Source organism: Anopheles nili, chromosome 3, assembly GCF_943737925.1.
Source record: "Anopheles nili chromosome 3, idAnoNiliSN_F5_01, whole genome shotgun sequence".
In the NCBI taxonomy this organism is placed as follows: Eukaryota; Metazoa; Arthropoda; class Insecta; order Diptera; family Culicidae; genus Anopheles; species Anopheles nili.
Window position 1 is genome coordinate 73,582,156 of NC_071292.1, and position 16,133 is coordinate 73,598,288.

Below are 16,133 nucleotides of genomic sequence, written 5' to 3' on the forward strand. Positions count from 1 at the left end.
GCAGCCCGGCGATCCAGATATGGAGAGAGAGAGAACGGAACGTTCAAATGTATTCTAATCGCAGTTTGCGTCAACATAATATTGCTTTTTTTTCATAATGAATTTGAGGTATGCAAGCATAAAAGAGACGGAAACCTAACCTGGGACGATAACATGACACTAAAATATAAGTTATAAAACATGAATTATATCTATAAAAACTGTAATTCTATCTAAAAACTTGAGTAAGGAAATCTTTTCTTTTTGAAAACGAAACCCCGTTAAAACAATTTGATAGTCGATAACAAAAATACACGGCCGCCTCTCTCCTCCATAACTTTCTAATCTTCTAATTTTGAAGATAACTCTTGTTTTATAGCGGCACGTGTACCTCGTTTAACTTAAATGCCTCCTGTGAGAATCGAACTCACGACCGCTGGTTTACAAGACCAGCGCTCTGCCAACTGAGCTAAAGAGGCTCCGATAACGATGCCACTACTCACATCCAGCTGATTCTAGTCCAAAAAATTGTCTGCAGCTGTTTGAAAGAATTAGAAAACAACAAGAACAAAAAGACCTTAAAGCTTTCACAGCACGACGCACAAGCAGAATTGGAGCGATTGTGTCGCTTTGGATTCGTTCCAGTCGCTCCACATCTCGTCGGATTCGCTCCGCTACACAAACACACGTTCACCGTAGCCCAACAGTTGGAGCCTCTTTTTGTCTAGGCCAACAAACAACGATCGATTTTTTGGTGCTCTTGGTGCACTAGATTCACCCTCCAAAATATACCATTTCTGAGTGATCAACGGTACAACTAACGAGACACGCCGGCCTCCGAAAAGGTCAACGAGCTCACCCGAAAGGTCGACCGTAACGAACTGAGCCGGAATGGACAACACCGGTCATCGGTGGCAATAAAATGAAGAACTGACAGCATCAGCAGAGAGTCGCCTCGGGGTGCTCCATATCGAGGTGAAGAGCAGTATCGCATCATGGCCGGAATTATGTGGTGCAACGGAGCAGAATAAGTTCAAGAGCTCATCTGACAGCTCGGTGGTTGCAAGGCCTACTTCTTTTCTTAGCGTCTCTTTACGCGTCATTGTTGCACCGCAAAATGTACCAATTCCCGATGGCATGAAATTTATAGTGTGCGAGAAAATATTAGTACGATTGCCGCCTCCGTCAGTGGCAGCCCTGGGATGTCGGTGCGAGGAGAATAATTAGACTCGGCTCCGGAGAGCGATCGAGGACAATCTTTCGACACGTTCGCCACCCTAGTGCAGAAGAAAGGAGAACGTTTATTTGTTCAAAGGGGCACACATGATGGTCGGGCGCATCTTTGTGTGCAGGAATTTTCGCGCGAGAGGCCATTTTTTTGTGGTTCACAGAGTGGTTGGCACTTTCGGCCCGAGAGTTGAAAATATTTTTTTTTGTAATCAAACGACTTGTCGTAGGAGACGACACATTGACGGTATTAATATATAAAAAATGTATCTTATTGAGTAGAAAATTACATTTTGTTTTAACTTTTAATAGACACTCTATGAAAGAGTTGACAATTTAATAGATAACATCCCAGCAACGGACTACGAATCGGTAATGGGCTTTAGACAAAACCCTCCTGCTATTATCTGCGTATCCCTCAAAACGGGTTCAAGGTTACGGGACGAAATCATCCAACCGGGCACCAGGCCAACTGGGACAAGTTAATCAAAAACCCAACCTATCAACCCTCGCCGCGAGCGATAAGCCAACCCCAGGGATCACATTTTACAAACGAAACAAACTCAAACAGACTGCGATATATCGATCTCGGCAACGGCCTCCAGGCAATTTGGAACACTTTCTTTTGCTTTTTCCCATCCATCTGAACATCGTACTGGTATGAGCATTTTACTGCTCGCTGGAGCGATGCTGTAAAAATAACCTCCTAAAAGAATCTGTTACGAGCAGATTGCGAGGTAGAGCAGTGGGCGGAGATTAATTTCTTCGGTCGGACGATTTTGAGATTGAAATTTGTCAATAATGAAGATGCTCGCCGGATAAAAATGCCCTTGTGCCAGAGCGTTCAAAGTAAGCTTTTCTGCACCGTTTTTAGAAAAGATGTATCGTCCTGGTTTTAGTAGCGTTTGCTCTTTGATGTTTTACTTTTCCGCTTTTCTTTGATCAGCCTGTGCCCTTTAGCCATCAGTGAAACTGCGAAATAAAAACACGCAAACTTCTACAAAAAAGCATCACACACTCCAAACTGCCCAAGAAAGGATTAGTGATAATGCGATCTGGACGATTAGATTAATGGAATTATCTTCGAATGGTAGCGCCAGCAAAGGCGAACAATTCCAATGGCCATTATCCCAAAGTCCCATTCGCAAAGTGCCAGCCACTTCAGAAGGCACACTCGTAAACCACTTCCCAGGCGAAGGTCAATGGGGCCATTTGAAACACGCCCGTTGTGCTAAATCGTTGCCGGAATAATACACCAACTGCATCGCGCTCTCGCGAGACAGATAAGTTTGGCGATCGGGACCTTGAGGGCAATAGGCGACCATTATCGTCATCGTTGCACACGCCTCCCAGGGCAATTTAATACAAGGTCAGTGATGCTTGTAGCCAGAAGAATGCCAGCTCATTTCGCTCTAATAGACTCCCTACCGATACCGGTCATATTGCAAGCATTTAAAATCGATCATTATGGGAACCCCAGTATCGAAACAAACTATAAATAAGCTTAACCATTCTCGTACATGAACGGAACAACGAAAGTGTTGCTTCGTATTTGCGTTGGAGTGACTCGCCGGCTACGGAAAGCAACAGATACGCCTCAGCTCTTATCAGGGTAGTTTGTTTTCATTTTTTTTGCTGCAGTAGCAGCAGCAGCTGGCGCAGTCGTGTGGCATGTTTGCTATCGGCCCTCGTGGCCCATGCCCCATTGCGCGAAGGGGGTGAAAAAGCAACCTCAAACACGCACAAAAGCGTACTATTGACACTGTTCCCGTGTCCCTGTGTCATACATACTCGCACGAGAAGCGGAAACCGGTTTGCAGGGAATGGTTCTCAATTCTGGGCAGCTCGAGTATTTTTTTTTCCTCCCAAAGTCATCCCGTGGGGCTGAGTCGTGGGCGAAACGTTTCGCGACAAATGGTTCGAGCGTGGCCTGATAGTGATTGCAATTATCCCTGGCAAAACCGATGCCCTTTTGCTCACCTTCGTTTACATCAACCACCGGCCGGTGTGGGGAATCGCGATGGTTTCCAACATTAGCGTTCACGATTCGCCCGACGTCAATCGTGCGAGGTTGGTATGTGTTTGTATTATTTTCCCCGCGCACCGTGGAGGTTTGAGAAAATGAAGCATGTGCAAATTAGGTTTCAACTCTTCCAGGGCAGAGCTGTGGGCGCCTGATAGGTTTCATTAATATTTTATGAGAACCACCCTTTGGCGCGGAAATATTGTGTTAAATAGATGCAGAATTGTATGGCAATTTGCGTGACGAGGTGGATACTCATACTTTTGATAACAAACGTAAATACACAATCATCTTTTCAAATAAGTCACATTTGAAAGCGACGTCGAATGCATATGGTACGCTTACTTTCAAATCGAATCCCCACTTGAGTGTGATCATGTTTTGTTTATTTTAAGACACTAACGATCGCATTTGGCACACAAATAAGATCGAGTTTCCATTCCCAACCGGAGGATTGTGTGGCGAAAAAAAACGAACATCCCCTGCATTCTCCTCTCAAGCCACTGCTCAAGTCGCAACGATCGCCAGATGATCTCCGACGGGGCGACATTATCATGTTTAATTCTTTACATCCCTGCGCGCGGTAATTCTATCGCGCTGCATCGTCGGCTTTATTATCAACCGTGGGCAGCCAATAAAAGCAACAAAACGAAACAGTGTAACGAAAAAAAAACTATGGGGGGGGGGGGCCGCAAACGCATTGCACACAAACACACGCGGAAGAAACAAGATGCACCACCTCACGGTGAATGTTCTGGAATGTGACCGCGCGGTATCGCACTACCTCCCAGCGACACGCGGTGAATGGCGCAGTCCGCGATCGGCACCGATGGATCCGAACTGGCTGGCTTACCTGCTGTCCTGGGGAGCAGCAGCGTCACGGTGTTGGTGCACTCGCACACATGCCAGTGAAAGGAACCGGGGCCATCATGGCATCACACCAGGAGAAGAAGGGAGAGACAACACTGAATAAACGGCCAGCAACGGCCGGTTCCGCCGGTGATGACGTGCGTACGTAAAGCCCCGCTAATAGGTGGTATAAACAAACGCGCGAGCTCGCAAACTCAACTTTGGGGCTAAGGTGACGTGAGAAGAAGACTCCAGCAGCGCGCGCGCTCACTCACGTCTCACTCATTACCGCCCAGCGAGTTCTACGGCCAATCCACGGTGAGATTGGTTGCGTATTGGGAAACCACCTTTTTTCACGGAGACACCACCAAGCGGATCCCAAAACCGGTAGAACAAAATAAAACAATCTCACTCACGCACAAACGCACAAACGCACACACACACACACACGTGTACTCGCGCAACGCACTCTGGCCGTCAGATGGACTAGAACAATATTTCACGCTGTTTGCTATTCGATGCAATCCGTTTCACGCTGGATTGCGACAAGATTCCGAGATTCTTGCGATTCCGGCTTCCTGATGGGCGTTGGGTGGGCTCTATTGGGAGGGCCAACCTTTCGAGCGCCTTCTCACTCTCGTGCACACGTCTCACCCGACCTTTCGAACACCTATTCGTTCACACACGCTCGTGCACATACGCACACACGACCTTCTTCTTCGCTGCTTTATCGCTCTCACTAGCCTTGGTACTCTTTCTCGCTCTCTCTCTCTCTCTCTCTCTCTCTTCTCCCCTTCCGTTAGATGGGGTCTTCTTTCCGCTAGCAGCCTCCCCAGCGATCGCGCAGATGGGGCTCGCTCGTGGCTGTTGCTTCTATATCATACGGCAACCCGTCCCTTCCCTGATGCAACCCGTCCCGAACCCACCCACCGGAAGAAGATGTAACTTCTCGAGGTGGGTTCCACACTTTGATCACGAAAATCGAGACCCTCCCCGACACGGCCACAAACAACACAAGGGCCTTTCCGGACGCGTTCGGCCACAAGGTGAGAAAGGAACTGGGAATCTTTCACCTGGTGGGCAGGCTACGGTGGATTGGGCACGAAATTCCAGCTCCCGGACGTGCCTTGGCAATGGGGCACGATTTAACACGTATGCAACCTGTAACGGGCCGTGCAACTGGGTCGTGCAGCAACAGCAGCAGCAACAGAAGAAGAAACAGACAGCTTCAGAAAAGAAACACACGCACTATTCTCACTAGCCTTGGATGGTGGCGACTTTTCGCTTCATTGCGCGGCTGGCCCACCTGAGCTTCTTCCCGTGTAACGCACAACCTATTTTTCGCCTTCGACCGTGGCGAGCACGCACACTGAAATGGTCGACGACGGCAGCGAGATTCAGTGTCGGTCGCGTATTGCTGCCCTGCACGCACTAAAAGCTCAACCTCATCAGTGGTGGGGACGCACTGTGGCGCATCTCGATCGGAGAGCGAAGGTCATAAATAATAATTTTTTGTTTTTTTGTCTGTTAAGAATTGAGAACTTTATTTTGCTAGGATTTCTAAAAAACCATCTGTTACGTTTTAGAAAGCTCGCCAAATAAACATGATTTTATATGAAACTAAATTGGGAATATTTGGAGAATCCTGTAAGATGTACTTTAAATTCCATTAGCTTATGATATTGACTCATTTCCACTGTTTGCCACTTATTATTTTGCATATTGATTGTTAGCTAACGGAGATGAATTTGTGAAAAAAAATTAGAATACATGCAATTATGACCGTCTTTCTATCCCATTGGTCTGGCTTTAAGCTTTTTTTCTACCCTTGTTTTGCGAGAGCACCGATTTACGATGAGGAGAATAGGATGAGCAAATGAGTAGATTTAACTCAGTATGTAGCATTTTGCTCAGTACGTTAAAAAGCTCACACTTACCGGCGTCTCACTATCGATGAACCAATAGGCATTTTCTCACTACGGTCTCTCCCGCTCGATGTTCACGAACGTTCTCTCGATTTAGTCGGTTCATGCTCAGCTGACGCAGGCCCCCTTTCACTCTGATAACGCGTTCTCACTCTCTCTCTCTCTCTTTCTCTCAAAGTCTCGGGGCTCGTGCCATGCGGATGCAAACATGTGCCTTTCAAAAGGACAATCAATTTTCAAATTATTACATGAATATAACACAATACCTGGATGAGCAACATTCGAATATAAAATGCACGTAATTAACAAAATTTTAAAACCGACTCACATGCATTTAATTGTGTTTAAAGCTGGGTCAACCTACTTAGCCCCATTCGAGAGAAAGATGCTCAGATGGAGTTTTGGCTCCATGCGTATGAAAACAATCGAGGAGTCGTTACAATGACGCGCTCTATGAGCTGTACGATAGCCTTATTCCCGTGCATCGAATCAGACCCACAAGACTCCGCGGAGCCAATCACATCATTAGAATAGCACCGAATAACCTAGGCTAAGAATCATCTATACATCAGAATATTGAAAAATTTCATTTCGTACAGCATTCCTTCTTTGTGATTTTTTAAACTTGACGATGACAACGTTTTTAAACAAACGCTTCAAATCAAACTGTAAAATTTTCGAACTCACTGCTTCTTTAGAGTATGCAAAATGTCACCCACTTGCCTATATTTTGGCGCCTAACAGAAAATAGTGTCAGCTTTCAAACGAGAGATGAAATATTTTTTAATAATTTAAACCACTTTCACAGGCTCCACAAAAATTGTTTCGATAGAACCGAAGCAAAATGAGATCGTAATAAGGTGATAAACATGTTAAACCCTTGATCAAAGCCACAACTAGGGCTCATTCACCCTTATGTACGAAATTTCGCGCCAAGTTTAGAACCGTTTCGCTCATTAGCCGATGTGTTTACACTCACCTGGTTTGACAAAGCGCTCGTATTTTCGAAATGTCATCATCTCCGCATCGCTCAATGCTTTCACAGCCTGCCACCATTGACTCGACTAGCTTGACTACCGACCAGTTGTCCCGTTCTTTCATGTCATCTCTCGCCCTTTCGCCACTCACCACTATATCGCAATGATCAGCTAACGTGACGTCAGGAATGTGCATTGCGGTTTGTACCAGCTTAAACACGCACGCAAACTTTTTCTTTTTTTGTTCGCGCGCTTTTACTTTTTCCAATAATAAAAAATGGAGAGAATTGTTGTTCGCGCCGGTTTCGCTAAAATTCTCAACAACAAGCCACTGACGGCGAAGTGGAAACGCCATTAAAAAAGTGTACGCTTACGTGACCATCGGTTTGTGCAGTGCGCGAGTAAGGATTTATTGCAAATATCCCAGCTGGGAAGCTACACCGTATAGCGCGGAGGGGTAAACACCTCGAAAGACGCGCAATTCCTGTACCTCGCCCTTCCGTTGCCGGCAAGGGGTGTTCGTACGGGTCCTCGCATCCTCATCTCCTCCACCCACCCACCCAAGAGTCTCCAGCTAGAGAAACGCACCCATCACGGCTTTTGGGTAGACTTCATGAGTTTCTGTAGCTCAAGCAGCATTCGAACGGCAGCAGCGGCAGCAGAAGCATTAGCGAGAACCACCTAAAATCTAGTTGCATCAGCGTGACGGACCAGCGGGAATTTCGGCGTCAAGTGCAAGGCCTTTCGCGTTCTGGGGGATCCGTCATCTAGGCGCACCCTGCCTTCCCTTCGTTGGTGCGTAAACTCAAACTCTTGCTGGGAAAAATACCAACACACGGCATTAGTTCTGGAGGAAACGATCAGAGGTGGTACGTAGTTTGTGCCTAGAATCCGTTTGCATGCCAGCTCCGTGAATATTTCGTAAACCTGCTTACGAAAAGTGCTTTGGTGGTTGACCTGTTTTTGATTTGTGGTGTTGCTGTAATTTAGTCGGCAACGTGCGCGTATCTAACGGCTACAAACGTTGCAAGGATAGTTCACGATCGAAGGAATCTGGTTGGACGATCGGTGAGCAGAAAAGATCGACAAGGACCATCTATCCACCTGCCGGTAAAACGATTCCGTTTTAGAAGTGAAGTGAAGCAAAAGGATCTCCAGGTGATCTGCCAGGCCAGCAGAGAGAAAGACACAGAGAGACAACTACGTTAAGGGTTTCGGACGTGCGTGTGTGTGTTCGGGTAGCTTCACGATGACTACGACCGAGGAAACGTCACCCGGATCCGAGCTGGTTGCTATGAGGGAAATATATCGGGAAATCTGCCGTGCCCTCAACATTGATGCCGACACGGAAAAGCGCTCGTGGCAGTCGTACGAGAAAGCACGCAATCAGTTCGATTTGACGGTAGGTGGCTCTTTAATATTCCTGCTTCCAGACATTTAACTATTCCCCACAATTTCCACCCATTCCGTATGAATACGTCAGAGGAGGCTTAGGAATTTTCCTCACTGTATATAAAATCGTTTCATCGTTGTTTAAGCCGGTTGGTTGCTTCGTGATTAGCAGCAACAATTGGTTCGACCAACCGGACGCGTTACATTTAGCTCCGATTTAAATTGCACCCCAGACCAGCCTGGCCCAAAAGGGGAGAAGTATTCCCTTGTTGTCATGCTCTGTACCCGATATCTTAATTTCCAGCCCTCCTATTCAACTGCTGCCAAAAATAACTCGCAACTGTTCCATGAAAATCGATGCCCTTTTATCGGTCTAACTTTCCCGTCGCGAGGGAACCGTTTCGTCTGTGAATGCACCCGGCGCTTTAGTCGTTAGGAAGAAGTTAGGAAGAGTTTTCTACGTGACCCGTAACACATAGTACGGCTCGCGATTTTCGGTGCGAATCATCAACCTCGGGGGTCTACGTGTGGTTGTGTGTGTGTTTGACTGGCCAATCAATCGTAGTGGCAAATGCATGAGTTGCAGCTAGTTGCATCAAACCTATCGTCTTGGATCGAGAGAAGGAAATGCAGCACGTACGTTCCTGCGTATGCACCACTATGCGCATACGGATCGCGAATAGATAAATCTCGTGCACACATACCCACCTCCCTCATGCGCGTGCACACGTGCACATTTCTCTCGGAGTTTCGGAAGAGTTTCGGAAGTTTGAGTAATATTATGTTGAAAAAGTCCCCCCCCCCCCCCCTTTTTATTGTAAAGGCAAATAGGCAAATTGTTGAGACATTTGTATCTCGCGGTAAATATGTTGAATTAATGAAATATGATCGCTTGAATAGTAATTACCAAAAGCTTGTGTTCTTCCCTTGCTGGTTTCGTAAGCAAGCAGCAAGTCCGAAAACGCAGGCGAATTGCTGCAGTCCTGCTCGAACGGAATTGTAATGATCGTCGCATGTTCTCGTCGACTTTCTCGCTCTCGCGTTCTATCTCTTTTATTGCCCGTGATGTTGCACTATTAATAATTGGCTAGCATTTCGTCTACTTTTTCCGTTTCGTATGTTGGGCTTCGTTGTGCCGGAATGTGCCGCGAAAATTCTGCTGGAACTTGGCACAGAAACCGGGAATAACAACCAAAAACAAAAGTGCGCTCTTCTTTGTGCCACTGTTATGCACGCAGGAGAGTACTTTGCGCACTCAAGCGAAACTCGCGAAAAATAGGCTGTCGGTCGATCCGGTCGGTCGTTGTTTCATAGTCGTTTGCGATCCGGCACCGGTTGAGAAAATTAGTATTCTTCCGATCGACAGGGACAAGCGCGAGAGCGAAATGATGAAAGACGACACGGAAAACCAGGAAGTCTTCAAAAGTCGTGTCAATATCATGACATCGCTGTCATGGCAACGTGCCTAATGAGATTTATATGGTTTGGCTCAAATGTGTCGCTGCCTACTTTACTCGAGCTTTGACGAGGAGATATCGGGGAAATTGAAGATTACAGCCTGCAAGCTTGTAGTATTTTGATGAAGCTCATGAGATATAGGAAACGTATTTACAACGTTGATTGCTGCTAGAACTGAATGAACTTTCCTGGAAACGCAAACGCGCGATATGGGAAAACGACCACATGCGCGTTCGTCTACCCTATCTTTCTTAATTATTTTTTTTCAGTCACTCGACGCGCGCGCGCGCCAAACGTTTGGTGCGCGGTTTTTTGCGATTGAGTAAACGAGCTTACTAATGCCAAGCGCTACTTTACGTGGTGCGTAATTCTACATTTTGCACCAAGCTAGCGTAAGTGTGCGCGCGTGAGAGAGAGCTTGAGAAATGAGAGTATCATATTTCGTCACACAAAATTCGATGCAGTTCAAAACGGCGGCATTATTTGGCCTCGCGCTTGTATGCACCCAACAGCTGGTGGTAACGCCGTTGCGCTCTTGAATATTGGAGGGAAACTATTCCTGCACTGGCGCCGGTCTGTCGGCGAGTGGCTGGCGGAAGGATGTCGAAAAAGGACCACAAACCAGAGAAAGGCAATGTTCTTCTCCTTGCTTTTCTCTTCATCTTCTTGCATTTATCGTACGACGGTGTTTTCTTCTTCTGCTTGCTGTATTGTACGCACTGCGAAGGGGCGCTCTCTGTTGGCGTTATGTGCACCAACCAGCTGATCCCGTCAGGATGGCTCTTTAAACATGTGCGTATGTCTGGCGTAAGGGGTGCAGAAGTTTTAGGGGTTTTTTATTTTGCTCGATGGTGTAGAACACGGGCAATATTTGTTTTTTAAAGGTCACACGGTAGCTCAAGTGCACAGGGGCGAAATGTGTGTTTCCCGATAGCAAAATGGTGCGTTTCCTACTGTATTAATTTTTCCATTTCTTATATACAGTTTTTTTGTCGTACACTATCCGGGAAGGAATCAGTCACAAAACGTAGACACTAGAGGTGTACGATCGTTCACATTTAGCTTCCATTTTGATTCCTTTATTCATTAGAACCCGACCAAGGGGTGAAAAAATTGGGTAAAGGCCGTGGGAGGGGTGCAATTATGCACCGGCTAGTTGTTATCACTGTTCAATCTAATTGCCTCAGGCTATGATGTCACTCTGTTCCTTTGTATGGCTTATTCTTTGGGCGCTTATTTGTGAAACACGAATGTTACACAAACACACGGTTGTAATGAAGCGTTATTCGCATTTAAAAAAAACTGTGCCAAAAGGGCTCCAAGCCGGAGTACAAAGGGAAGACGTAACGATCAAGGGTTACGCAAACAAAAGAAATAAGAGAAGCCGCCGTATCAATGACTGAGAGAGAATTAGAAAGAAAGAGAGAGAGAGAGAGATTGTAGAGTGCCAAACAGCTTAATTCATAAATTTGATTCATAAATAAGCATGCATGTCGCCGTACTCGGTTTAGAAGGAAGTAATTAAATAAAAAATAAGACCCCGCTAGAAGCTATCCCTTGACCCTTTTGTTCTTTTATTTTATTTTATTTTTTTTATTGTCTTCAAGTGTGTACAAAACAACACCCTTCTACCATATCTGTAAATTATGATGCAATTTAGGCTTTAGTTTACCTTGTGCGTTTTTACTAATCGTTGTTTTTTTATCTCTTGTTCAGGGAGAACCCAAACACTGGATGTGCTGTGCATTGTACGTGGCCTGCCTCCAGGATATGCCGGTCGTGGGTCATCCGGATCACTACATCCAGGGCAATGGCGTGAATATCTCAAATCTGCTATCGCAGTGCAACGTGAGGTAAGGGTCTGCGTTTGCGTGGAATTCATTCGACAAAATGTGTGACGATTACTTTTCCCTCCCATTTCCCCCTCAGCATCCAGGAATTTTTCTCTAAGATGAAGCAATGGTCCGGGATCCGATCGCTCCCTACCCGGCTGCAGACGGCAGTTGACAATCTGCACCACGAGTTCTCGGTCTCCATTGCGGCGTACACCGCGTTCAGCGAGGACTTTCCGCGCATCTTCAACGAGACCAACATAACGCCGGACGAACCGAAGCGCAACAAGAAATCCAAACCAAACCCGTGCTCGTATAAAAAGCTGCGCGAGTTCAGTTGGTTGCTGTTCCTGAACGTGAAGGAACCGCACAAGGAACAGCGCCACGATATCACCACCGCTATGGATCTGTCCGTGTGTGTGATGGACCTGGTCTATCGCAACGTCGTCGGGGACGGTCGAATGGACCTTATCAATGCGAACGTGTTAACGGAGGGCGGTGGAAATGCGGTCGATGGGACGACAGCGGCCGCTGCCGAGGCCGCTCTGTTGAATTTTAACGTGCGTGATCTGCTATGCAATGAGTATCCCACCACGATCGAGAGCGTGGCCGAAACGTGCAACGCCATGTTTCTGCCCACGCTGGCAGCGATGTTCGAGACAAAGGATCTGCGCGGATGCCGTGTCCGAGGGGCCGAAGATATGAAGCAGTTTACGGGACTGGTATCGCTGGCTAATTTTGAAGATAACCTAAAATCTCTGAACCGCCGGTACGAACGATCGATCCTGCGATGCGGCATGCTTGATGAGCGTATTGCGCTCAGTTCGCGAGTACCCCCGACAAGTCTGCGCCAGCGCTGGAGAGTCCACAACGATGGGTATCCGAAGACTCCGCTCAGCATCAAGTCGCGAGGAACCGGATTCGGCACCAGGCACCACGATGGCACCCCGGGAACTCGGGGCTTTGTCACGCCGGATCAGACCGGGGTCGCTAGTTTCATCGTGCGTGGTACATACAGCCAGCTAATGAAGAAGATCCAGTGCCACGAACCGGGCAAACCGCGCGGCCCGTTCCTCGATTTGATGAGCAACTGTACACCGAGCCCGGTGGCGATGGTGCTCGAGAATGTCAGCCAAGTGCGGCAGCGATTCGTGATGAAACTGACCAAGCAGGAGGGTTGGAATCCGCGTACGGCCGAGAGCCGGTTTGATTGGGTCGAGGCGATGTACCACCTGCTGGTGGAAAACATCATCCCGTGGGAGCTGAAAAAGCACCCGACAAAGCCCGTCTCGAAGATGATCTTCGACATGTGCTCGAACAGCCGTTTCAACGAGACGATAATGGTGTGCGCGGCTGAGATCATCTTCTTCCTGCGCCAGGAGCAGCACAACTTCCCCTGGATACTGACCGTGTTCGGTATGGAACCGTTCCACTTCTACCAGATTATTGAGGTGACGGTGGACGCTAACAGTGACATTCTGACGACGGAGATCGTGAACCATCTGCGGCGGGTACGACGGGAGAGAGAGGCTCTTACGGTGCGGTAGAATAATTGTGTCCTTTTTTCTGTTTCTGCAGGTCGAGGAACAAATCGTCGATTCGCTTTGCTGGAAGAGCTCATCGGTGCTGTGGGAAACCATGGAGAAGGATAAATATCAAATACCAGCGTGCAGGGACGTTGAGGTACGGAATGATATCGCGGGTATAACGCCTCTGAGAGGTGACCCCCCAATGAACCACCCGAACGGTACTAGAGGTAAGTTTCACGTAACCCGCAGCGTAAAGCGTAAATTCGCCGGAGTGTTGCGTTGATGGTCGGTCTTTCTGGAACCGAAGCAACTATGAAATGTAAAACTGTAACCCCATTACTCTTCTGCTCGTCCAGGCGGTAGCACGATGGCACTAGCCACAGGTTCTACATCTGCCGCAAGCACATCGACTGCCTCCGGCCGTCCGGTTCCGCATCCGGATTCGGCCAAGAAAAAGCTCTTCATTGATCCTCCTGTGACGCCCTCGAAACAGGCCCCATCGGCCGCTCCTTCCACGGTGGCAGCTGTGGCGGTGCATTCCGCGACACAATCATCGTCTTCCAGTGCCACTGGGACTGGGTCGACTAGCGGCTCATCTTCGTCGTCCATGTCTGCAACAGCCGCATCGAAGGTGGCAAATGCGCCAGGTTTGTGCTCACGCACTCAAATCTCGTGTCGTGATTCACAATCCCCATTCCCGGCCAACTTTTTCCCATGCATTCTTTTGCTTGCATCTCTCTGACTGTGACATTTAGCGGAACTTTCGATAACAATTTTCATGCATCATGTTAGGTTAAAGCTGCTTGATTTTGCATTTTACGTCCACCCTCCAGGTTCTATTTCATCCGCATCATCACTCCTCGATACTAAAATGGGATTCCAAAAATGTTAATGCTAAATTATGGCGAACTAACACTGCGCTTTTAGGAAGTCTAGTATACTTGCTTTTGCCTGCCTCTTTTCATGTTTGCATTAAACCCATTCATTAGGTTCAATGTCATGGGTTGTAATTGAAAAGTGCTCTAACATCTATCATATCTAATACGATGGCGTGCATAACATTATTAAATACCTGTTTGCATCGAAGTTGGCTTCTTCTTCTCAACCTTTGAGTTGAGATTATCATTATGATCTGGCTTCACAATTCGCTTTCTCCTCGCCATCCGAGCTAATCCTTGCCCTAACTCTTTTGGTCAACAATCTGTACAGGTAATTCCACCAACGGTTCCATCGGTGATCCTCCGTCGATCTCATCCTTCAGCTCACCCCAGCGTGACAGCAATGATCAGCCGTCGACCGAAACGAAGCGGCTGAACTTTTTCTTTCGCAAAGTATGAGTTCCAGCTACGTGTTTTGAAAGGAGAACTATTGATAACATTTTCCAATGCTTCGCAGATGTACCACGTTGCGTACTCCAGGTTGTGCAATTTGTGCCAAGATCTTGGCATCGACTCCGACGTCATCCACAAGCTTATCTGGACGATCTTCGAGTACACGATCACGAAAGGATCCAAGAAATTGATGCGCGATCGGCACATCGATCAGCTGCTCATGTGTGCCATCTTCGTGACGGTGCGCATCAAGAAGTTGCCGAACACGTTCAAGCAGATCATGCACTGCTACCACAGCCAACCGCAGGCGAACAGCTCCATCTATCGGAGCGTGTTCATACGCCACGAAAAGGAGGAGCAGCAAAAATCCGCTGGCGCTGGCGAGGAGAACAACGGTACCAACGGTGCAGAAGCGAACCCACCATCCGGTGATCGACCGAATGGTGACCAGCGGGTTGCGGTAACGGAGATGGTCGGTACGTCAGTCCAGTACGATCGCGAGGTGTACGGAGACATCATCAAATTCTACAACGACATCTACGTTGTGATTGTGCACGAGTTCGCCATGCAGTATTACAACACCGATGTGGTAAGTGGCTTGGGTAGTGTGATAAGCGTAGGTTTTGGAATTTCGCGGGATTGTCCTGACACTCAGTGTTCTGATTTTTTTTCTCCTATTCCCGCTTACAGTCGCAGGAGTCGCTGTTCCTGTCACCGACTCCCAAGTCACAGCTGCGAAACATTCAAAAATCTCCCCGGCAGATCAGCTCTAACATCAATTTGTTCGTGTCGACCACCAACAAGATCAGCTCGCTTCCGGACTCACCAATTGTTAAAACCATCACGTTTCAAGCAAGCCCCGGCCAGAGTCCCACCGTACGTCGTACCATTCCACTGTTCAACATTTGTGCTAGTTGGTTAACATTTTCTCTCAATTCTTTTCTTTTCATGTTATGTTCCGTCCGCCCGATCGTAGATTCACGATCGCAACACATCGCATATGACAAGGAAACGCGCACCAGACACGTGCGCTCGACGGTTGACCGAAACGGCTGAGTTAGAGCCCGGCCAGGCACCAAAATTACGCCGGCTTGGGAAAATTCACGAGGAGCGACGGCATCAGGATCACGAATCTTCGGAGAACGAGGAAATGGTGGATCATTCCGCATAATTTTCGCGCTCCGAAGACGCTGTACCTCATTCCTCCTTATTCCTACTATAAGTCATACATCTTCCAACCATTCGATAGCATTTTTTTCAGCATGCGTTGTAGGCCAGTTGTCCTTCAACACTATAGTAAAGTGTTTTAGAAGTGGGCGCACAGTGGCCGCATATCCATGCAGGACTATGTTGCTTATCGAATGTTGATTTCGATTGTTTTACGCAGCGTGCAATTTCGTGCACGGGCTGCTTTGGGGATTTTATTTGTTTTACAATTACGCTACCTTCCGCTACGACGGAATTTGGTAACAGGAAGGCACAGTAATAGTGGTTTTAACGAGATTTGGATGTATCGATTATTGTGCTCGACTATAGGCTTTCCTACTATTACGCATTATGATTTTCTTATCTTTTTTATTACGGGCGGCTAGTTGTTTACTTGTAAAGGAC

General features: G+C 47.4%; 1 protein-coding gene and 1 non-coding gene across 2 annotated transcripts; one reads left to right on the forward strand and one right to left on the reverse strand.

Annotated features, from left to right (window-relative positions):
• Positions 1 to 385: 385 nt before the first annotated feature.
• Trnat-ugu (transfer RNA threonine (anticodon UGU)) lies at positions 386 to 458 on the reverse strand. Its single transcript has one exon. It is a non-coding gene; the product is annotated as a tRNA-Thr (tRNA).
• Positions 459 to 8,229: 7,771 nt separating this feature from the next.
• Positions 8,230 to 15,693, forward strand: LOC128725044 (retinoblastoma family protein-like). Its single transcript, XM_053818762.1, has 9 exons — positions 8,230 to 8,382; positions 11,547 to 11,683; positions 11,760 to 13,173; positions 13,241 to 13,418; positions 13,548 to 13,838; positions 14,401 to 14,522; positions 14,587 to 15,111; positions 15,213 to 15,398; positions 15,499 to 15,693. Exons 1-9 carry the CDS (start codon positions 8,230 to 8,232, stop codon positions 15,691 to 15,693), a joined length of 3,201 nt encoding a protein of 1,066 aa, XP_053674737.1.
• Positions 15,694 to 16,133: the final 440 nt, after the last annotated feature.

What these genes read in the sequence shown, in the direction of transcription:
- LOC128725044 (XM_053818762.1), top strand. Translation starts at nt 8,230, where the DNA reads ATGACTACGACCGAGGAAACGTCACCCGGATCCGAGCTGGTTGCTATG. An exon ending in CCACCCGAACGGTACTAGAG is followed by an intron (nt 13,419 to 13,547) that starts GTAAGTTTCACG and finishes CTGCTCGTCCAG; the next exon opens with GCGGTAGCACGATGGCACTA. An exon ending in TGAACTTTTTCTTTCGCAAA is followed by an intron (nt 14,523 to 14,586) that starts GTATGAGTTCCA and finishes AATGCTTCGCAG; the next exon opens with ATGTACCACGTTGCGTACTC.